This window comes from Ostrea edulis, chromosome 2 (genome assembly GCF_947568905.1).
Source record: "Ostrea edulis chromosome 2, xbOstEdul1.1, whole genome shotgun sequence".
Classification (NCBI taxonomy): domain Eukaryota; kingdom Metazoa; phylum Mollusca; class Bivalvia; order Ostreida; family Ostreidae; genus Ostrea; species Ostrea edulis.
Genome location: NC_079165.1, coordinates 71,772,413 through 71,797,078, shown reverse-complemented (window position 1 = coordinate 71,797,078; position 24,666 = coordinate 71,772,413). Strand labels below are relative to the sequence as shown.

Below are 24,666 nucleotides of genomic sequence, written 5' to 3'. Positions count from 1 at the left end.
AATGAATACAATATCCCTTAAATTCCTTTTTAAGAAGAGTTCAATAGATGCACACGACGATAGTGAATCTGGTTGTGCAGTCTTGAATACAATACATACATGTACCTGCTCTCGCTTTAACTTGCACTTGACCTGTTGGTTGTTTAAACTCTTTCGGTGTTTAAAAATACAAACATGTAAGTATTCGGTCATATATGAAGAAAATGCCATCATAAAATCTAAATTACAGATACATGTACATGTAATTGTAAAGTTGGTAACCAGTAATCATGATTTAGTTTTAGAGTGTGGTGCAGATATCTCGTCATCAGGGTTTTTTTTGTGTTTTTTTTTTGTTAGTTTTTTTTTTGGGGGGGGGGGTCTTTTTTCCATTTCAATCATCAGATTTATGTTATTATTTCCTTTAAAAACATAATGTCTTTTTAAAAACATCCTACTCTACGAAAATTATATATGTTTGATAGAAAAATAAATTGTATGGGTTCTCCAGGATAAATAATTCTATATGACTGATTTCTCATCTCCACACATGCAATAAGTGTACTTTATGAATACATGTACCAGTTCTGTATGTGAATTTCTGTGCACTATTATAAAGTAGTAAATAAGAACATATCTACTCCAGTAATCACTGGACCATGCCTACATTTAGCATGTTGTGTATGACAAGTTTAAGTCTTCGTTGACGTCACAGTTTTGTTGTGCTTGGTATTTCAACAATTGTCGCAAGACTGATCAATATCGATCTAATCAAAGAGGGGAGTAATTACATGTAGATCCGCTCGTCTACTCGCCACATTATAGAACCTGTCAGGGTGGAGCTATTTGAATTTTCTTGTACCTGGATGAGTCCAAATACTAGTACTTCATTAAGTGTTGCAATACGGAATAACGAACGATAACTCCATATATGGAGTTAGGTTCAACACAGTGGGACACTGATTCCGGATGATTTGCCTGCATATGATATATGCAATGTATATGCATGCGAGTGATTGCAGAGCTTACAACATACTAGTATGTACAAGTATTATAGCATGGCTAGCGATGTACGAGTTCCACTGCCTTGACGCATGCTGATTTTAATACAGATTTTCGATGAAGATATTTCATGCTGTATATCAGATTATTAAATGTTGTAAATTTACTTACTTTCAATGTCCTTTGGGGAAAAAAATTCTTATTGTACAAATTTGAGTCGCATATTTCCAAGTTTCATCCTAATTGATAATTGAATTTAGTAATTTATTCCAAATTGAATTTTAAGCCTTCGTTCGACCGCTAAATGCAACGCACTGTCAATCAGCTGGACACCGGCGTTTCTGATGTTCTTTCAAATTCAGAAACATTGAATAAAGTAAGGGGAGATAACGAACTGTGATCATCTCAAAATCTATAATTGTAAATTAACAGATTTTACCAATAAACTCCGAAACACTTGCTCCAGAGTCACTGCTTGCATCTCTAATATTGCTTCATACTTCATATGTGAGTTGAAGTCCGTAAGTTATGATACAATCTTACTTGATAAGTAAATATCCTACGATTAATTAAAACCCACTTTCGTTTTCGATAAATTACCTTGAAATAGTACAAAATGAGAGTATTGGACACGCTTTGACGGATCTAAGCCGATTTTTTAAAATGGCAACTCAAGATCAAATTTTGAAATTATGAACGACCGTTCATTTTGTCGTTGGTCAACTATTCTGCATGACGGGAAACTATAATTACATTTGTAAAATCATTATCTAATTTTCAATGCGGAGAGATCATTTATGTTACATGTGTACACAAGGAAGATTTAATTTGGAGTTCCAAGTGATTTCCTTATAATGGAGTTTTATTTATCTATGAATATAGCATAACTAATGCACGCAATTATTCATAAATTATGCTTAAAAATTCAATATCGTTCATTCAATTCATGTACGCAAGAAATCAAACATGCATTTAAATAGTCCTTCCTCTATGTAAGATTGTCCTTCCTCTATGCAAGATTATTCAATTGTGATTCCCCGCGCTTGTGTGGGGTTTCTTCTAGTTCCTATAAAGAGTATAAAATTAAGAGTAGGGCAAACACGGACCCTGGACACATCAGGGATCAGTGGTGAATACAATTTCCATAAACTTTAAAACTCAAAATCTGCCTGAACTGAACCTGTGTTAAGTCCCATTGTTAGATGTCCTATGAGGGAACTTTGGTCACTTTCTGCGATCAGCCATACCAAAACGTGAGTAGAATAAGGAGTTAAAAGGTTACTCCATCCTGTCAGGTTAACGTAATCGGATAATATTGCATTTATATCAATCTGTTATTCATATGCCAATGACGCGTAAATCAGATGACAGTATTTGGCACGATGCCAAAGCACGACCCGGGTGGACCATGTATCAATTACCAAAACATTGAAATTATATGTCAATTTTCCTTGATGTGAAACATTTGTTTTCATCAAAAATGTCAACAAAACTAAAAGCTTGCTGTAATTTTCTTAATTGTTTTCCCAGTAAATTATCACAAGAACCGATAAGATACATCTGCCAATCAAAAACTTCATGTGATCATGGTCCATTTTGCTTTCTCGCTTTACGTAACATAGCAAAACACGCATTTTACAGTCAGTTGATGTAAATATATGAACAATGAAGCACATTTATTTTATCATTATTGAAAAATATCCATTGTAAGAAAATTTGCATGACGTACTTACGCGCGTCATTGAATTTTCCTACCATGCTAATTTCCGTAATATCCAAAATAATAACAAGAAAACCACTCTGGTAGATAACAATATCACATTGAGGGTTACATTCCGATGACCCAAGACAATGAAAAATCACGAGATTGATTTAGCGATTCCACTGTGTGATGGATCTGATTTTGATAAGGTTAGGTCAGTGTGTGTTTTCAAGTTGTGAATTAGCGAATTGTGCTCAGTTTCTTATGATAACGTTGTCCATGCTAATTTCCATATATTGTTTATAAATTGATTTCAACATTTCTTTAACAAATTTACTTCCTTACTTATCCAATGATTAACTCATCAGATGATGCCAGAATTTCTTGCTTCGTTATTGTAACACCAAAATTTATGGATATATACATACAAGTACATATACAAAATGCCTCAAATTTATTTTCATACAAATTAAGTGAATAGATTCAAATTACACGGTCCTTTTGGTTACCCTAAGTGATTTAAATTCCTTCAAGATTCTGCAATTCAATCATTGCCAAAAAAAACTACCATTAACACTTACATGTGCAGCTGATAATTCCAAAGACATACATTCTTTAATCAAAATAATTACCAGTGAAAATCTTTCCAAAGGATCCAGATCCATTCATCTCTGGGAGAGAAAAAATCAAAATTCATTATAATATACAAGGACTATCATTTCATTGTAATTTCACCTAATGCTTTACAGTTTGAGAATTTTGTCTCACCGATATTTAGACCTAGATGTCTCATGAAGAAATATATCGTATAAGCAGAATTTTTATGAAAGCAGGTAACTACATGTAAGATCCAATGAAATGAAATCACATATTTTTTTTTCCAAATTTAATCGTTGAGCTCTGGGCATAAACCTCCTCATGTACTCATAGTGTGTGCTTGTACATTCTATAGTACATGTACATATGTAATATGAGCCATATTCTAAACAACATTTAATACCCTCCATTGTAATTCATATTGGTTATTGTCAAATAGCGATTGATTGATTGGTTGTTTTTACGTCCCGTTGAGAATTTTTCACTCATTACGAAGCGCGAGTGAAATATCTATGGGAAAAAGGATTTAGGCTCGTCGGCGTTACTGAAAGGTGAATATAACAAACAGCGATAAATTTCAGAACTCCTACATGTATAATGAATACAAAATAAAGAATGCGGCAAACAGAGACCCCTGGAAATACCAGAGGTGGGATCAGGTGTCTAAGAGGAGTATGATATAGAGGACTATGAGGCGCATATATGGAGGCCTCCGTGGTGTCTTTTATCTCGAGTTCACAAAGATATATCAAATCGACATATGAAGGATGATTTCAGCTTCTCTATCGTCAACTTTCCATATTTATGTACCAATATTCCATTATCATCTGCATATGGTGTTTACATCTCTCAAATGATTCGATATACAAGAGCCAGTTCTGCGTATTATTTTTTAAATCGAGACAGGCTACTGACAAACAAGTTGATGGCTCAGGTGTTTCAACAGTCTCGTTTAAAGTCAGCAGTTCGCAAATTATATGGTCGTTATAACGATCTAGTTTGCCGATACAAACTATCATTGGGTCAAATGCTGTCTGCCGTGTTTCATACCTATTGTTAGGCCGTTTAGGGCACGCTGATTATGACTACAGATTACTCCGTTTACCTGATCAAGATATAGGGCTCACGGCGGGTGTGACCCTTCGACAGGGGATGCTTATTCCTCCTAGGCACCTGACCCCACCTCTGATATATGCAGGGGTCCGTGTTTGCCTACCTCTAGAGTTATTTTGTATTGCTTATAGGAGTTGAATTGTCGTACTAGGCGACTAGATGGGGCGGTCCTTAGGATGAGACTGCAAAAACCAAGGCCCCGTGTCACAGCAGGTATGGCATGGTAAAGATCCCTGCCTGCTCAAAGGCCGTAAGCACCGAGCATAGGCCCAAATTATGCAACCCTTTACCGACAGTGGTTACGTCTCCACGAGGAACAAATTCTCGAGAGGGACGTTAAACAATATATAATCAATCAAAGACGATGTTAAATTTTTTGAATATGTTCAATAATACAGTTTGGAAACCAAAAAAGATTTTGAAACAAACATGTCTCATTGTATAAGATATAAAAGTACATACATTCATTGTTTTTTGTGGAGGCTCAGCCGGGTGTTGTTAAAACGCGGAACGGAACGAAACGTAAATCGGAACAGAATTTAAGAATTAGAACGGAAGAGGGAACGGAACGAAAATCGGAGCAGGATTTAAGAATTAGAATGACCAATGAGGCTAATATCACACAGAAATCGGGGGGGGGGGGTGCTTTAATTTGATTAAAATCAAAAGGTTGGGTATTTGTTTACAACCGGTAAAACAATTTTATCTTAAAATTCTGCATCATAAATTGATTAAGCGAAATAAAAAAGCCTTTACAAAAAAGTTCGGCATTAGCAGATGTGTTAGCGACACCTATGGGAAGAGAATGAAAAGAACACGCGTGGTTTACATGCCCCCCCCCCCCCCCCTCCTTTCCTGGCAGAACGTCATTAACGCACATGTACATGTATTTACACATTATACCGTGTATGTATGTACCTACAGCAGGGAGTGTGGTATGCATAAAACAACAATAATTCATAATCTTATTAAGTCAACAAGTTAAACATCGTGTGTTTGATTTATTATTTTGATTTAGTGGTAAATTAATGGTTTTAAAATAAATATGCGTTATATAGAGTATAAGAAACGGTGGATTCCTTCCCATTTTCTGTGTAATTTCTGCTTCCCTTGTTCATAATAAGCATTTTGATTTTACAAAATGCTGACCTCCTCATAACATTATTGCATACAATATTTTCCGTTCTGTCTTCCATTCCGCGTTTTAGCAACACCCGGCTCAGCCTGCTGTCTGATCTTTATTATGCGGGACATGAAACACTGTTTAATTTTTTGTTTAAAATTGAAAACACCATCTGTTGAATTTATTATTCCTAGAATGGTTCACAGAAAAATTAGATATTTGTGACAGTTAATTACAACATCATTCATGTAGTTCCTAATCACACCAACACGCAAGTTTAAAGTTCACGGAGTTTATTTGTATTGGAGGACTACAACACATCCCGGACTCATACCTTTACGAATCATACAGGTATAAAAAAGGAGAATGGACTGACAGATATACTTGTATATGAACTCAAATATACTGGGATTAAACTGAGTCTAACATGAACAATTAATTCAAATGACTATAATCATTGTTTAATTTTTACGTCGTCCATCAACGAAATCACAAGGTATGTACTTTAGACGTCGTAAGAGCGCATTAATTAGTCTTATAATAATCGAATTTATAATGACATTTCCCTGTTTCTATTCTCGTCGCTTTAAGACAGTTTTATTATCTTAATTGTGTTGTAAATTTGCTGTATCTTGTACGATTATCAAAAGAATATTACCATCATTTCAAAGAAAACAATGTTCAATAAAAATATTTTTCATACAGCAACTATATGTGTATGTACAATGTATATTGCATACAAAGTAAGTAAGAGTTAATAAACTCTTACTTAGTGTCATGAGCAATATTATATAATCGTATACAATGAACGTTCACAGAAAATTAAAACATAAGCACCCTGTCTTAAAACACGGTTTTGCGCGCTGGTCTAGAGGCAGAGCGCACGCCCCGCATGCGGAATTCGAGGGTCAGGGTTCGAATCCCGGCCGCGACATACCTACATGTAAGTCGTTAAAACAGGTAGTGGCAGTTCCATCGCCAAATGCTTCCCATCAGGTGTAAATGCCACGGGTCCTCGGAGATGACCGTAAAAACAGATGCCCCGTGGCACGCTAAAGAACCCTCACTGCTCAAAGGCCGTAATCGCCTAAAATAGGCCTAAATTTGAAGCCCTCCATCAGTATTGGTGACGTCCCCGTATGAGTGAATTTTCGAGAGGGACATTAAACAAGATACAATCAATCAGTGCATGCATCATTTGAACGTTTTTATATAGTTTCACAGTATCATGAAAATATACATGCAAGGTGAAGATAACGAACAGTGATCAATCTCATAACTCCTATAAGCAATACAAAATAGATAGTTGGGCAAACACGGACCCCTGGACACACCAGAGGTGGGATCAAGTGCCTAGGAGAAGTAAGCATCCCCTGTTGACCGATCACACCCGCCGTCAGCCCTATATCCTGATCAGGTAAACGGAGTTATTCGCAGTCAAAATCAGTGTGCCAAGAACGGCTTCACAATTGGTATGAAACACGTCAGACATCATTTGACCCAATGCGAGGTTGTATTGACGAACTAGATCGTTATAACGACCATAAAATTTGCGAAATGCTGACTTCAATCGAGACTGCTTAAATCCCTGTACCATCAACTTGTTTGTCAGTAGCTTACCTCGATTTAAAAACTGACTATACGCAGAACAAGCTCTTGCATATCGAATCAGTTGAGATATATAAACACCAGATGCAGGTGATAATGGAATATTGCTACACAAATATGGGAAGTTGACGATGGAGAAGCTGAAATCATCCCGTTTGTCATACAGTTGAGTTGTCAGTTTGCCGTTAATGTCTACTTTCAATAAAATATCTAAGTATGAAGCAGAAGTGGACGACTCTGTGATGTCCTTTATTTCGAGCTCACAGGGATATATCAAATCGACATATGAATGAAAACTATCATTGTTAATAGACAAAACGTCATCGATATACATGTATCTAAAAGTCGAATTGAAGGCCACAGCGAGAGATTTTTTCTTCTTACGTAGAAGTTTTTGAATAAATTCTGCTTCATATGAATATAATATAAAATATCAACATAAGTTTAATTGTAGATTTAAACAGGTAATTAAAAAATGTTTAATCCCTGTTCGATTATTTTGGCATTCAAATTACGGTTTCGACTAACTTTAATTTCAATTTTTACTTAAATTGTAGCTCTACTGGTTGTAGACCAGCGATGTCGCGCTTAGGTACATGCATACACTAGCAAAAAATATGAAAGATACCATAATCCACTCATAAAAAACATGAATACGTTGAAAAATCTTTGATATTCAGTTCATGTAATGAAATTTTTATTTAAAAATTTATATTCCACTTCAATTTCTGTCGAACTTTCCAGCCGTTAGAATAGAAGTACTGTATTTATCAAGACTGTTAAACTGTCAGCGTATGTTATTTTTATTTGCTTAGCATTGTTTTTGATAAATCAATTTAATATAATTTGTCTCTGTTGTGATTATGTGCTACATGTATCATTATTATAAGTTATTTTTGGCTGTGCTAAAAATAGGAACGATAAATAAAACAAGATTTGCAAATTGTGAAAATTTCTTTAAAAGAAACTTCCGCCAAAAGGGAAAAAAACCAAACATTGTAAATAGTGGTAGAAATCCTATTGGTTTTCTTTCTTGGGGGAGGGGTATTTATAGTCATTGAATATCACTAAACTGCTAAAATGAAATTGTTTTTATGGCTTCTATTTACGAAGACATGTCGGAAATGTATCAAAAGTATAAAGAGTGACCCTCTTTTGTATTCTTGAAGGAAAATATCGGTCATTGCTTAACTTTTATTTGATTTCTTTAAAACAAAAAATAAATGTACGAAATTTAATAGCAAGATATCTGAATTTTGATACCTTAACAGCGGTCTATAATAATCAGATTACTGAGTTTTGAAAATGCTTATGACCAAGAATTACAAGTAAATGGTTGAATTAAATAGCTAGGAAGTCATGCAAAACAATTTTTATCGAAATTTATTTCCCATGAAATGTCACGGTGACATACACATGTACATGCGGTTTTATAATATGACCTAGAATTTCCTCGGTGTGTTCCTTTTTTCTTCTCGCTAAACTTTTCATTTAGTGAATCATGATGAATGGTGTGGAATTAATATTTGGTTTCATTAGTAATAACATCACATGGAAATGGATATATGATTTTGGGGAAACGTAAAACTTGTTTTTAAAAAATAAATTAGATACATGTATTGCAATGCATAAAACACAAATCATGTACAGAAGAGGTACCTATATTCTGATACATAACCCAGTATTAGCATAAACATGGTATGCATTTGGAAAAAATTAGCATTAGAATTTAACTAACAAGCATTGCCAGCAATGAAACCAAAACTACACTGTAGCCGTGACAAAAATAATCCCTGCCCTCATACTTGGATCTGCAGGTACTTGTACATTTGAGGACAACCAGCAGGCAAAACAACTATCACTCAATTTTTTATTGCAATGTAGTTTTGATACTCAAATTTTTCATGTAATATCATCAGAAATAATTTACATGTCGACGCTGAAAATGAGTCTTTCAATTGGCAAGGGCGTAAGAGAAGGGGGATTTGGGATTTTAAGGTTTGGAATTAAGTACGTTTTTATGTGTTTCATTAATTTCACTGATTTATATCTACTTTTCAATATCTATTCAACTTCATCCCCCCTTTAAAAAGGTTGCTACGACGTGCTCAGATAATAACGTTATGATTTACATATCCCTTGCTGTTTTAATTCATTATAATCTATTATCTCTGAAACAGTACCTTTGTTACTATATATACCCCTATCCCTCCAAAAAAAATATACCACACTGTAATGAGTCATGTAGCCGGAAAATGGATATCACCATTTATTTATTTATTGGTGTGTTTACATTCGAATAGACTGTAAATGGTTGTTTAATGATGTAATCTGGGTATAAAAAGCAACTAAGTGCATATACCATGACATAGCAAGTAATTTCTCAAAGCAGGAACTTTCCAAGAAAAAGTCCAGATCCTAAAATAAACGTTTGGTCCTTTGTATCCATGATGTAAATAAAATGTAGTATTAAAAAGAAAACTTTTAAAAAGTCACCAAAATGTCTTTATAAAAATGTCAAAAGGTGACGTCCACATATTTCTCTATGATCATTGACATGCATATATAATTCAAAATGGGACCAACGTGTCTGCAAATCATCTATGTATCTGGATTTTCACAAACACACAACTGAGTGCGAAGGCGAAATTGATTTCTGTCCGTGCTTGAACGGTTTATTGTTTTAGTTCGGTCATCCGATACATGTATTATGATTTAGATGATACTAGATATTACCAGACTATGTCGCTCTAATGTGGCCATCTCTTCAGGTTTGACATAGTGATAATATTTTATACAGGAACATATCTGCGCCTGACAGATTAGAAATAGTTTCAATCTGAGTAATTTGTTTATGAAATTCAACTAATCTTTACTTCACTTCCTCCACATAAAGAGCCCCCCCCCCCCCCCCCCCCCCACGCTGTATTATTTTAGAGAAAAGAAAATTTATATATATATGAATTGATAATCGTTGCTTTTCTCCTCATTGTTATATATTTGTATATTGTTAAGTTGTGACTTAAGCATGTACCTTTTCCGCCCAAGCAATGGGGTAGGGTTGAAAGCCTCAATATGGCAAAAATGACTTATTTTAAAAAGAATATTCAATAAAAGGGGGGGGGGGTTGCAACCCGCATAATCCTCTCTAGATCCACCACTAGATGGCAACAGCTAATAAAATGCATGAAATTTGCGCAGATGTTTAATGATGATGGGATAGAAGATCCTGAGGTTACATAAATTAATTATCACCCCTCCCCCTTGAAAACAGCGGGAGGGGGTATATTACTATCATGTATAAACACCCCGTCTGTCTAAATATTTCATTTAAGGATATACATATATGTAGGGTTGTTTTGCTTAGATGATAAGTAATGAATCTACTACATGTAGTACATGTATGTAGAATAGGGAGCGGGGGAGGCTTTCTGACAACATTCGTTTCCTGATAATTTTACATGCAAAGTTAGTTATTTAGATATGCGAAGTAAGAAACATTGGGTGACCCCCTAAGTAGCAGTACTGAATGGTACGAGTGCGTGTTTGAACTGATGAATTGAAACCCTGCATTGTAGGATGAGCCCCCTCCTTAGGTAAGTTTAAGGATAAAACATTGTAGGGTTTGTTGGTTTGAGTTTAATTTTGTCATCTTTGCATCCCTCCCTTCGATATTATAATTTTAAATTTTAGGCAAAATAGGATTTTTTTTATTTCCTTATCAATTGTTTTATACAATTCAAGGTGGAGCTGCGCTGATGAATTGGCGAGGGTTATTATACATGGCTTAATGCCACGTATGTGTATATCTTGCAACTATGGTACACCACGTTTAGACTAAATGTATACTGTGATAGTATCATTAAAGTAATATCATTAAAGTAAGACTTCAATTCGTCAGCGATTTCGAAGCGCGTACAGAATGGGGAGTACCTTATTCAAATGTAACCTTTTCGATGATTTTAAAACAGCCATTTTTCATTTGCGCAAAATGGTTTGTTGGAATTTATTTTAAAGGGTCTATTAGAGAAACTGTAAAAATCAACTTGACACTAGCATAAAAAATATCAGGCCGCAGAAGATGAAAGAATTTTTTCTTCATATTGGGCCACACTGACGATATGCATTTTGTATATCTCTTCCGAGCAAAGAGTTAATTCTGAATTCGTACTTTAATTAAGATATCATAATAACTATGGTAATAAAATTAGTTAGTAGGAACAATTTTACGCAGAAGGATAATGATTATCGAAGATAAATTATATAATGCGTCGTTCTGGTGTGGCTATGAAATCATATTTTAGTGCACATGTATAATTACTTGTCAAAACTCAACATTTTGATGTTTGATGCCTCCCCCCCCCCCCTTTCTCTCTCTCTCTCTCTCTCTCTATATATATATATATATATATATTCTCTCTCTCTCTCTCTCTCTCTCTCTCTCTCTCTCTCTCTCTCTCTCTAAATATATATATATTTATATTTGAATGAATAAATATACCAATAGTAATAAATGAAATGAATTGAACCCGAAACAAACACAGTACAAATTGACAATTCTAATGTTTAATACGTATTACATTATTTTAGAAATATATTTACATCAATCCCGCAGAAATAAAAACATTAATTCCGCAGACAAGCACGTGGAAGTTTGAAAACTTGTATCAGAACAGACCGCGCTCTTGCGCGGCCCGTAATAACATCAAACATCAGAATGACGAGTTTTGACAAGTAATTATACATGCACTAAAATATGTTTTCATAACCACGCCAGAACGGCGCATTTTATAATTTATCTTCGATGTCTATATCGGTCTTCAAGTTTTTGTTCAAAAAGATAATTTGGTCCACAACAGATGAAGACAACCGGCTTTGTAATTTGTTTACAACAATTCACACCGTGGAAAAACTGTTTTATCGGCATTGGCCTTTAACTCGTACCTTCCACTATTTGCAATGGGAGAAAGTCTTACAACAACCATTTTTGCGATTGCTGAATTAACGTTTTCCGCTGCAAGTCTAGAGGTTTTCTCGTGCAAGGAATGAAGTAATAAAAAACTAACAATATTATTATTTATAGCTTCTAACGGATACTAGGTTTTCAGGTTCGATAGCAGGTTTGACGTCCCACTAAAAGTCAGTTCCACAAAACACAGCTGAAATTTCGCAATCTTCCCGCCTGACTCTCTCTAGAAATATTTCTATGATTGAGACGCTAGGGTGGCATCTTGATTACGATTGTAAATACGCTCGCTTGTGGGATGTCCGTTTCATTCCACACTCATTATCAATGTAACACTGCACAGTAGTTTATTTATCTTGGTGAGTCTGACGAAGAACTTTCGGGGAGGTGTTGCACATCTACTGGACAATAAATATCGTAATTACTGAGGATTGTACTTTGAAAAAGGGGCAGGTTGGATCAGCCATTAATTTTGAATGTTAGGCACTCACCTTTTAAAATCATACATAGGATTGATTGATGTTTTCCGCCACACTCAACAACTTTACACTCAACAACTTTTTAGTTGTCTGGTGGCACCCAGTTTTTATTGGTGGAAGAGAGAACCCAGATACAATGTACATGTACCTGGGAAAGTAAACTGGGAAACTTTCTCACTTACCGGTGCGAGCGGGATTCGAACCCGCGCCGACCAGAATATGACAATATTTGTATATCATAAAAAGAAAATCCCGATTCAACGGTTACATTTATTCTAACCAGCTAGCATTCGCAACCGAGTAATCGGTTAACTGATTAATTAATCGTCTTACCTAATTTTTACGACTCCTGTCTGTTTCCCTATGTCATAAATATTGGTTGTATATTTTATTCAATTTCAACGGCATTTACTGTCGTACAGAATAATATTTAACTGTGCCCCTCCTGGTTCTAGAGGTTAAAATTTAACATTTAATGTGAAAGGTCAAGGTCAATATATGGCAATTCTGATAATTGAATTTTATTCAATCCAAAATTGTACTCCTTGGTTTTGTTACTTATTGATATTCCTTGATATACATGTATATACTATTTATTGAGATTACTGGGTATTACATGCATGTTTACTTAGTGAGTCCCCTTAGTATTATATTTACTTATTGAGATTTCTGGGTATTATATCATTTACTGAAATTTCTGGGTATTATATCATTTACTGAAATTTCTTGGTATTATATTTATTTAAATGGAGATTTCTGGGTATTATATTACTAAATGGAGATTTCTGGGTATTATATTTACTTAAATGGAGATTTCTGGGTATTATATTTACTTAAATGGAGATTTCTGGGTATTATATTTACTTAAATGGAGATTTCTGGATATTATATCATTTACTGAAATTTCTGGGTATTATATCATTTACTGAGATTTCTGGGTATTATATCATTTACTGAGATATCTTGGTATTATATTTACTTAAATGGAGATTTCTGGGTATTTTATTTACTTAAATGGAGATTTTTGGGTATTATATTTACTTAAATGGAGATTTCTGGGTATTATATTTACTTAAATGGAGATTTCTGGGTATTATATCGTTTACTGAGATTTCTTGGTATTATATTTACTTAAATGGAGATTTCTGGGTATTATATTTACTTAAATGGAGATTTCTGGGTGTTATATTTACTTAAATGGAGATTTCTGGGTATTATATTACTAAATTGAAAGGAAATATACTGTATACGGTACGGTATATTTACCGATGTATAGTTCGTATCATACATATAAGGGGATATAAATGTGGGGAAAACAAATAGATAAATTTACAACTCACTCTCAAACTTCCATATCTCAACAATACAAAGTAGACATTTATATTTTAAACTCCCTTTACACAGAACGACCACCCCCCCCACCCCCCCAATAAAGTAGCTAGATCGTGGTAGGTCATTGCAAGATGGTGGCATGATTTGGATGTATATATATTGTAGTGTGATCGTCATTGCGCATGTTTGAGTGTGGTAGAGCTATGGCAGTTTTGAGCATGCATAAAATTGTCGTAGCAAAGTGGAGGTGTTTCATGATCGTAGCTGTATTACCGGAGTCGGTGTTCGTCGCAGTTGTTGCCTCATAGCAAAGACGTAGGACCCTTGTACATGTAGCTTAACTTGAACGAAGAACAAAGCAGAATTGACTATGCTGGCCTCACGCTCGATCTTCGACCGTTTGGGGTTTGCATCACGACAGTTACATTAGAAACCACTTTATTACTGCACAGTACGTCTTTGCATCGCTGCTGCTACAGGCAATTCACCACTGTCAATAGAACTATGACAACGGTAAACTCTCACGACACGGTTCCTACGAAAATGCAACGTTGTCAACGCTACTATAGACTTTGGCAATCCACTCAGCCGTCTCTCATTTGTTTTCTGGACCATTCAACATCGGACTAGAATGGCGCTCTGTCATTGGATAAAATGCGTCACGTGATTCATCTAAATTAAACGGCAACATGGTGTCCGGAACATCATTTCAACTACATTTCTTTCTCCTTACATATTAACGTGTAAAATAACCCAACAAATCAGTAACAAACATAATAACTAATATGAGAATGAAACTGATAGCGGAGGCCTAAACCTTCCTTTTATAGTTTGTTAAAGCCCGCCGATCGTAACAAATAATGCAGGAAAAATATAATCCTACATGTAGTGTAGTGTAGCTTGATACGAAATTCGAGTGCGTAGCTGCATCCTGGCCTATTTGTAGGAGGTTGTGAAATAGCGTGATGTGACCATGGTAGAATTGTAGATGGACCGTATGCATTGAGTAGGGCTTAAGAAAGCGCACTGGAGCGCGGGAAATATATATATACTATTTCGTTGGAACCACATGTAGAAGTAGTTAGCTGGTTGTTTGTTTTACGTTCTGTTGATAATTTTTCACTCATCTATAAACGTCACTAGCTGTAGGTAAAGTACCAAAAAAAAAAACAAACAAACAAACAAACAAACAAAAAAAACGTAGACCTATGCTAAGCGCTAGGACCGGAGCAGTGAGGATTCTTCAACGTGCCAACGCCTATCGCGACATGAGACCTCCGATTTTAAGGTCATATCCGAAACACCTCAATGTCGAGCGTTTAGCAAAGGAGCTATCATTATCTTAGATTTGTCGCGGCCATAACACGCGCTGGACTTGAACTCACGATCTCCCGGTTACAAAGCGAACGCTTTACCACCGAGCTAAATGCGACTTTATTTTCCACAGCCATGGGGGTCGTGAAAAGCGAAGCGGTGTTTACATTGAATGTGAAGTAACCATATCAAATTAATGTAAAATCCATTCATATAACAACTTCAAATTAAACATATCTGTCAATATTTTAATTTGACATATAAGCAACACTAAGTCTGTCTGATATCTCGTAATTATGAATTCAAACTGTCACCTCTGACGCACCACACACAGTGTTTTATCACATGAAATGGTTAGTTCGTTAAATACATGTACATGGGTCATGTTGCAGTACAACGGCAGAATAACAGTGCGTGATGTGCTTGAAGATAAGCAGTGATCGGGGGGAAAAAATCAAAGTACAGCATAAGGCACAGACACAGTTCAAATTAAAGTATCGATTCAGTGTTTGCAATTCTATCGTTGATTTGGTGCTCGTATTCACCAGAAACAAACTTCCATTATGATTGAAATATGGTATTTGTAATCCAAAGAAATTTAAGGAAACTGACATTTTATACATAATTACACCTATGGATAAGTTTACCTAACACTTCCTTAAAGAAACCTGGCTTTACATTGATACTTCATTATTTAGGGCGTTTTACTTAACACTTGTATTTGCTAATTTTGAACTTTTTTTTCCAATTGTCGCAGCTACACACCCACTTTCAGTCTAGATTCTGAGACAGTTTGTCAACCGCAGTGATTATATCATGTGTGACTAGACTTCAAACTATCTTTGGCAACACTTCTCTCTCCCTTTGTGCAACGTTTACACCATAAATCACTTTTGACGATTTTAAGACACAATATATTTGATTGTCATCTATAGATTTACGAAATGTTGGGATGATACTTCTTTGTTTGCTAATTAATTTTGCGCTATAATTTTTTGCGCATAATAATTCTTTAGACCTCAGAATTTCCGACTGCGCAACTACAAAAGACACCAGCAAATATTGATAATTGTGAATGAATTTTACAGTGCAACCTGTCTAATCCGACATGCTGTGGGAGATTATATCAATGTGGGTTTAAGCAATATGTCCGATAACCCAGTGTTGAATGTTTTCTGTAACAGGGATAGTATCCATCAAATTCACATTGCAGCATTCGGTGTCTTAATATTTTCTCCTTAGCTGACTTACAAATATTGATACAAATAGTGAAAAGGTCTTCAATTCTCGTCAATTTACACATTGTATAATTTACGAATATTCATATATTAATAACTTCACATGTACAATATACTAAACGATAGATTATGATATTTATGGTTATTCATTTTGGTTGTTTTTCATTGAGTCTTTGTTTTGTCTAATTTCAATTTAAACACAATTCATCTATGTACAAGGCTAAGATAATCTCTAAACTTCGGTATACAGAATGATTACAAAAAGTGAAGTCTTGAAAAAACAATATTTTTAAATCGACTGGTTACCTGTACCTAGCCAATGGTTACGTGGTTGATTGATTTGAACATATTTTATTGTATAAATGCATTTTATACACAATTTCTTTTAACTAACGGGGTTCTCAGCGGTTACGTCAGATTACCCTGGTGAAATTACGATATAATTACATGTAGCAGCTGGGATTGTCAATGACTTGCCGAAATTTGGAATATACAATGGTCGAATGGTACTTATGGGTTATAGACTTTGTATGGGAAAATATGACGACCGAGTTTTTTTGGTGCGTAGACGGACCGAGCTTGTGAGTAATTTGTCGGCGTGATAAAAGTTCCGGCTTCTGTAATGATTGTGATGTAATGTTTGTGGGCCGGAATGTTTCCGGGCATATATCGTGTGATATACGCCCGCAAACTTTTATAGAAAAAAGAAGAGATGAAATTGAAAGTATATAATAAAGTGTTTTATTTTATGAATATTATAAAGAAGTTTTTGGAATGAAATATGAGGTCGAAATTACCAGTGTGCCGGATTGTACAGGTATCGTATTAGATAGTTGGGACTCGTAAAAAGTGTTTGAATTGATGAATATGTTTCTGCTGAAAATGTTTGTAAATTAACAAGGAATATGGATTAGATTTTTTTCGTTCTCTTTACAATGTAAGGTGAAAACAACGAACAGTGACCAATCTCACAATAGTTGGGCAAACACGGACCCCTGGACACACCAGAGGTGGGATCAGGTGCCTATTTAAAAATCTATTTTGCTTATTTGGTATATTGATCGCATGAGTGCGAGATGGAGGTTGATCAAAGATTTTCAATAAAACATTTCTCAGTACGTACCCAGGTTTGAATTTCCAGTGAAGCTTCCTCCCCACATACCTATACCTGTAATTATAAAAACAAGAATATCGTTATTTAAGGACATGTCTTAACTCGTGTCTTATTTACTAGTTTTGAGTATAGTAAACGTCACTGGAAATTAGGGAGATAAATATGTAAATCTTCATGTTTTCTGGAAATAAGTTTCATGAGCTAGCAAGCAGCCTTTGCATATTATACATATCGTTTATGAAAAATAAAATGCTAATTCCAGCAAGTTTTCAATATGACTGTCATTTACATACATCAAGAAAAGGAAAACATATGATACATGCATTTTCAAGAGAATGAGTATTACCCAGAAAATAATGATGGGTGAAACATTGACTTTGAATTTTAAATTATATAGTATAGTAGCATATAGAAAATAATTGTATTTGTATGCATATAGGGGTCACGGTGGGTGTGACTGATGCTTACTCCCCCTAGGCATCTGCATGCATGCTATCGAAGGTTTCCTAAGAATAGTCCTAAGACATGACTTAAGATATGTCTTAGGACGATTCTTAGGATGTTTGTAAGACATAGCTTAAGATGGACATAGAAGCTCTCTTAGGACTATCCTAACTAGGATAGACTTAAGAGAATCTTAGGATAATTCTTAAGAAATGTAACATTACAGATTAATGAACAATAATATTAATAACTTCGAACTTTAACTGTTTTAATGACTTGTATATACAAGCTGGTTGTATCAAATTTTATTTTTAAAACTCAATTTCTTGAATAAGACCACACCCGCACGCACACAACCGGGAGAGGCATGAGGAACGAAATCCCTGCTACTCCTGTCTTATATATTACACTACTGCAAGACTCTATTAAATATTATGCATAATCAAAATAAATCTCCTTATCACTTCTTAAATTTTGTTACATGTAGATATACATACACTGGAAAAAATACCTAGTTAATTTAACTAGGATGCCTCGTAAAGACTTGCTCATGACTAGTAAGTAATGTATTTACTAAGCAAGATAGTGATGTAACTAGAAATATGACGTCATAAGCATCGTGACCCGTGTTGCCCACGAAAACTGCAGCAAGGTCTAGTCTGCGAGACGCCATTTTTATTGGGATGCTGGAGAGGGAACATTGACTTAAAAGGTTTGTCAGTGAACTCATGACTGGTATTTTTTTTTAATTCTTGATGTTTATTTATTAGAAATCCTACACACAGCTTGATATTTTTTAATATGCAACTTAATACATTTTAACACACTGTTCTGTTTTTGTTTATTTAGATGCTGATGACTGTTTGGCAATCCTGTGTAAAGAAAAGTTTAAGAAATCCTGATTACAGGTTCAAGAAATTCCACAGAAGATACATCCCCCATCGCAATCAAGATAGACCAGAAGATCATGTCGACTTTTAACTTCAGATTAAAGTTCTTGATGTTATCTTCTGTATTCAATTTTTTGAAGGATTAACAGGGCGATTTTACTTGTCCTATCAGTTAAATTACTAGAATGCTAGTAATTTTGGCAATGGAATACAGGAATGGAAAATTAGTAAATCTACTGAATGCATACTAATATTTACTATTGACTGAAGTAATGTTTTACTGTGTGATTAGTTAAATTACTAGTTAACAAATAGTAAACTTAATTAACACCTAGTAAAATTTACTTTTAAATTAGTGATTGTATGGACAGTAATTTTACCAGTTTTCTTAGTGTATTTTACTAGTTATTTTTTTCAGTGTATAGAAGTCATATAATTCAACTTGATGTAAAAGTACACGAACAGTTACGATGAGACACTTTTAAGAGCTATTTAAGAACGTTTTAAGAGTATTTACTGGCCATTTACGGTTTATTACGAGTTCTTGCGATGCATTTACGGCAATTACGATTTGTTCCGAGTGAACACGGCTTAATACGAGCAACTCACGACATTTTACGAGCTGTTTAGGGATTGTTACGTGTATATTACGGAAATGTACGATTTACCTTAGCTTTTACGTGTACATCACAACCTGTTAACGTGATGTTACGAATAGTTTGGTGTTAGTTACGATTGTTTAGTAATACGTTTTTGACTCAAAAGTGTTTGCAATTGGTTTTGTATCATCATTGGACAACTGACATTAATGTGTAACTTCTTTGATGTCTTGATAACAAATGAAAAAAACTGTTAGATTTTGCCTTTTTTATTCCTTTCCTTAATCATAAAGTTTAAGTATGTACTCGTAAAGTAACAGTGCCTATACGTAAAGCGCTCGTAATGACTTTGAACAATCCGTAAAGCGATTGTACACTGTAACCGGATGTGATATCACTTAGGCATTCGTAATAATTCGTAAACTATCCGTAACATATCGTAAATCAACCGCAACGATTCGTAAACAAGAGGCCCACAGGCCTTATCGGTCACCTGAATACTAGTGAAAAAGTATCACTACTTCCATGGGTTATGAAATCTAGAAAAACAAGATGTACTGTGAGCAATGCTCACTAAGAATACACCCCGCTTACCCCAATCTCCCAAAGGGTGTTGTTAATAGGTATAAGCTAGGAATACAGCATATCCATGCGATGAAAAAAGCCGTTAAAGAATTTAAATGGAAACCATATTGCTACTTCGATGTCCAGTGCGCGTGACCTTTGACCTTTTGACCCCAAAATCGATAGGGAACATCTTCATCCCATGGGTAGTCCATATGTATGATATGGTGACTGTAGGTGGAAAGGATAACGCTTTAGAGACCGGAAACCATATTGCTACTTCAATGTCCAGTGCGCTTGACCTTTGACCTTTTGACCCCCAAAATCGATAGGGAACATCTTCATCCCATGGGTAGTCCATATGTGTGATATGGTGACTGTAGGTGGAAAGGATATCGCTTTAGAGCCCGGAAACCGTATTGCTACTTCGATGTCCAGTGCGCTTGACCTTTGACCCCAAAATCGATAGGGAACGTCTTCATCCCATGGGTAGTCCATATATATGATATGGTGACGGTAGGTGGAAAGGATAATGCTTTAGAGCCCGGAAACCATTGCGTCTACAGACGGACGGACGGACAGACAGACGGACAACCCAATTCCAGTATAACCCCCCCCCCCCCCACCACCACCACCAACACTTGTTGCGGAGGGTATAAAAATCTGAATATCTAAGCTAAATTCTTATGTTCAGCAACATTATAAAACAAGATCTGTTCTTAAAACTTCACTGCCCTCAAAAATGCATACACTGATGAAAGGCTTTAAATAATAGGTATATATGACTAATTTGGACTCATCCTAAAGTCATAACCCTGGGTTATGAAATCAACAATTTTTTGTACATCCTTTTCTGCTATTTCTAAGTAAATTTTATACAGTATCGGCAAACTTTCACATAAATACTATATATACTAAGTTTGGCCCCACCCTGGGGTCAAAACCCTTACTCTGGGGAAAATCAAATTTACAATTTCGGTACAAGACTACCTGCTCTATCCATTTAGTTTAAAGAAAATGTTATTTAAGTGTTTTACACATAAACACTATATAACAAGTTTGGCCCCTTCCTGGGGTCAGAAACCCTACCCCTGGGATCATGAAATTTACAATTTTGGTAGAGACCTTCCTGCTCTACATTACTATGCATTTAGTTTTTCTTACATGTGTGTGGTCATTGAGAAGATTTTTGAAAATTTGTCATTTTGGGGCAGTTTTGCCCTGTCCCATAGGCCCCAGGGGTGCAGGAATCCTGAAATTTACGATTTATGTTCCCTTTGTTTCAAATATGCTTCATACCAAATATGAAAAGAATTGGAATGATAGTTATCAAGAAGTTAAAAATGTTTATTGTTCACACATTTCATAACTGACCATTTTGGCCCCACCCTGATACCAAAACCCCTACCCCTGGGATCATCAAGTGTACAATTTTGGTAAAGGACTACCTGTTCTTTCTAAATATTTATATACTTTCAATCTAATATCAATAGCATTAAAGAAGATGTTATTTAAGTACGTGTTTTACACATAAACACTATACAAGTTTGGCCCCGCCCTGGGGTCAGAACCCCTACCCCGGGGATCATGAAATTTACACTTTTGGTAGAGGTCTTCCTGCTCTACATTACCATGCATTTAGTTTTTCTTGCATGTGTGTGGTTCTTGAGAAGAAGATTTTTGAAAATTTGTCGTTTTTGCCCCGGCCCTAGGGCCCCAGGGGTGCTGAATTCCTGACATTTACAATTTATGTCCCCCCTGTCCCAATGATGCTTCATACTAAATGTGAAAAGAATTGGACTGGTAGTTATTAAGAAGTTAAAAATATTCAATTGTTAACGCACGACGGACGAAGACGGACGAAAACCAATTGCAATAGGTCTCCTGAGTTTACTCAGGTGACCTAAAAAAAAAAACCCACACAACTTTTAACGAGTGTTTTACGGATTCTTACGAGCAATTTATGTGTTCTTAAATAATAATAATACCATATTTATATAGCACCCTTTCCATACACTATGTACGCTAAAGGTACTTTACAATGCATAGATACCTTACAACAGAATGTTATACACAAAATACATAGAAAATAAATAAAACATTAAAAAGCAATGATATAAAAGGCGTTATCACATGTAAACGGTCCGTAGCTGTACCTATCCTGATTGTACATATAAAACATGAAAACATAAGATACCATAAATATGCTACATGTAGATAAGAATAAACATCAGTTTCAGATCGCATTAAAATAATAATAATGAAATACACACACGCACACACAGCATATAATGCCTCGGGTATACTACAGTAAAACGTAGAATTTTTTTGCGACCAGTGTACGATTGTTACAAGTTATTGACGGGTTATTTACGGAATATGAAATCCGTGGATAATCGTGCTCCTACTTTCACAGATCCATACGAGTATGTTCGAGTTGTGACGCAAGGTCCATTGCTTTTAAGGAACGGAGTGATACGAGTACATTGACCCACTTAAAATCCACCTTTTATCATGCATTTTAATCATGTCTTACGTTTTTCATTCTTTTGTTGCATGCATTTATATCTACTTGTATAAAGGTTGACCTACTTTCCGAACACTCCATTCCTGAAAAATAATGGAGTGTTCGAACAAAAGAATGACGTCATAGGTGGATTTTAAGAGCTATTAACGGATACCGACGAGTGATTTACGAATGCTTGCGATTGACTACGAGTCGGGAGATCCATATGGACTCGTAAGAAAAATCCGTGAGTCTGAAGGTGGTATAAAGAAGTTATGAGATCGATCATTGTTCGTTATCTCCACCTTTCATTAATTATGTACACGTTTTGCCATAAAACAGGACATCATGACTTTTGTCTGGCAATGATATGCATAGTAATTAAACCTGAAACAGAGGACAAAATGTACCCCAAACCAAAAGCGGGCGATACCTACCCAAAACCAAATATAAAAAAGAAATTAAACAATCCGGAAAGTAATGTAAATAGAAACAAATGAATATCCAATCGTTGTAGAAAACCAATGCCTGTTTTGGAATTTGTTTTTAAACAGGAAGTACTTACTAGTATAGCCGTAATAGGACTAAAATTCCCAGACCTGCTCCGTGAGGACACTGTGAAGTGTCATTTCTAATAAATAAGCAGCAAGACAATCGAGAATTTAATACAACTGAGGATTATTCTAAAAATACAAAATGCATTTAAGATCAAAGAAATATATTCTTATCAATTTCAGTTAATCTCATATAAGAATTTGAAACACCTGAGCCTTTTTTCTTTTGCCTATGCCATATACATGTGTGACTTAATAAATATATTGCATGTCTCGTTTATTAAAGTCAGCATTTCGCCAATTCTATGGTCTTTATAACGATCTAGTTTGCCAATACAACCTATCATTGGGTCAAATGCTGTCTGACGTGTTATATACCGATTGTTCGACAGTTCTTGGCACACTGATTTTGACTACGTATAACTCCGTTTACCTGATCCAAATATAGGGCTCGAGACGGTGTAACCGGTCGACAGGGGATGCTTACTCCTCCTATGAAGCAGAATTTATTCAAAAACTTCCACGTGAGAAGAAAAAATCTCTCGCTGTGACCTTCAATTCGACTTTTAGATACATGTATATCGATGACGTTTTGTCTATTAACAATGATAGCTTTCATTCATATGTCGATTTGATATATCCCTGTGAGCTCGAAATAAAGGACACCACAGAGTCGTCCACTTCTGCTTCATACTTAGATAGTTTATTGAAAGTAGACATTAACGGCAAACTGACAACTCAACTGTATGATAAACGGGATGATTTCAGCTTCTCCATCGTCAACTTCCCACATTTATGTAGCAATATTCCATTATCACCTGCATATTATATTTATATATATGTCAACTGATTCGATATGCAAGAGCTTGTTCTGCGTATAGTCAGTTTTTAAATTGAGGTAAGCTACTGACAAACAAGTTGATGGTACAGGGATTTCAACAGTCTCGATTGAAGTCAGCATTTCGCAAATTCTATGGTCGTTATAACGATCTAGTTCGTCAATACAACCTCGCATTGGGTCAAATGCTGTCTGACGTGTTTCATACCGATTGTTAAGCCGTTCTTGGCACACTGATTTGACTGCGGATAACTCCGTTTACCTGATCAGGATATGGGGCTCACGGCGGGTGTGACCGGTCAACAGGGGATGCGTACTCCTTCTAGGCACCTGATCCCACCTCTGGTGTGTCCAGGGGTCCGTGTTTGCCCAACTATCTACTTTGTATTGCTTGTAGGAGTTATGAGATTGATCACTGTTCGTTATCTTCACCTTGCATTGATCACTGTTCGTTATATTCACCTTTTATGTTGCAAATAGTTTGCATTGAAATTGTACATCAACTTGAACTCTAGATCAATGTGTTAATTTAAGAGACTTTGTTATAATGTACATTTTCAAAACATTAATATCTAAAGAAGTAATTTTAAAAGTTGTTAACAACTCAAAAGTTATGTCCATCCACCAGTAGTTATACTGCGATAACACATCTTATAATTGAAGGAAACATGCTGTTGTTTTGTAATTCATAAAGTAATTTCGAT

At 35.4% G+C, this 24,666-nt stretch overlaps 1 protein-coding gene across 6 annotated transcripts in view; it reads right to left on the bottom strand.

Moving 5' to 3' along the window:
* The window catches only part of LOC125681498 (uncharacterized), a 50,903-nt gene that overhangs the window by 25,314 nt on the left and 923 nt on the right, over positions 1-24,666 (bottom strand). For 3 of the 6 annotated variants that reach the window (XM_048921633.2, XM_048921637.2, XM_048921636.2), the window contains exons 2-3: positions 17,577-17,621; positions 3,316-3,354 (exon numbers count right to left, since the gene is read on the bottom strand). In XM_048921633.2, the coding sequence (XP_048777590.1) occupies positions 3,316-3,354; positions 17,577-17,621 (84 nt within the window). The remainder of the gene's footprint in view (positions 1-3,315; positions 3,355-17,576; positions 17,622-24,666) is intronic. The other 3 variants (XM_048921634.2, XM_056157156.1, XM_048921638.2) reach the window with 1 other exon arrangement.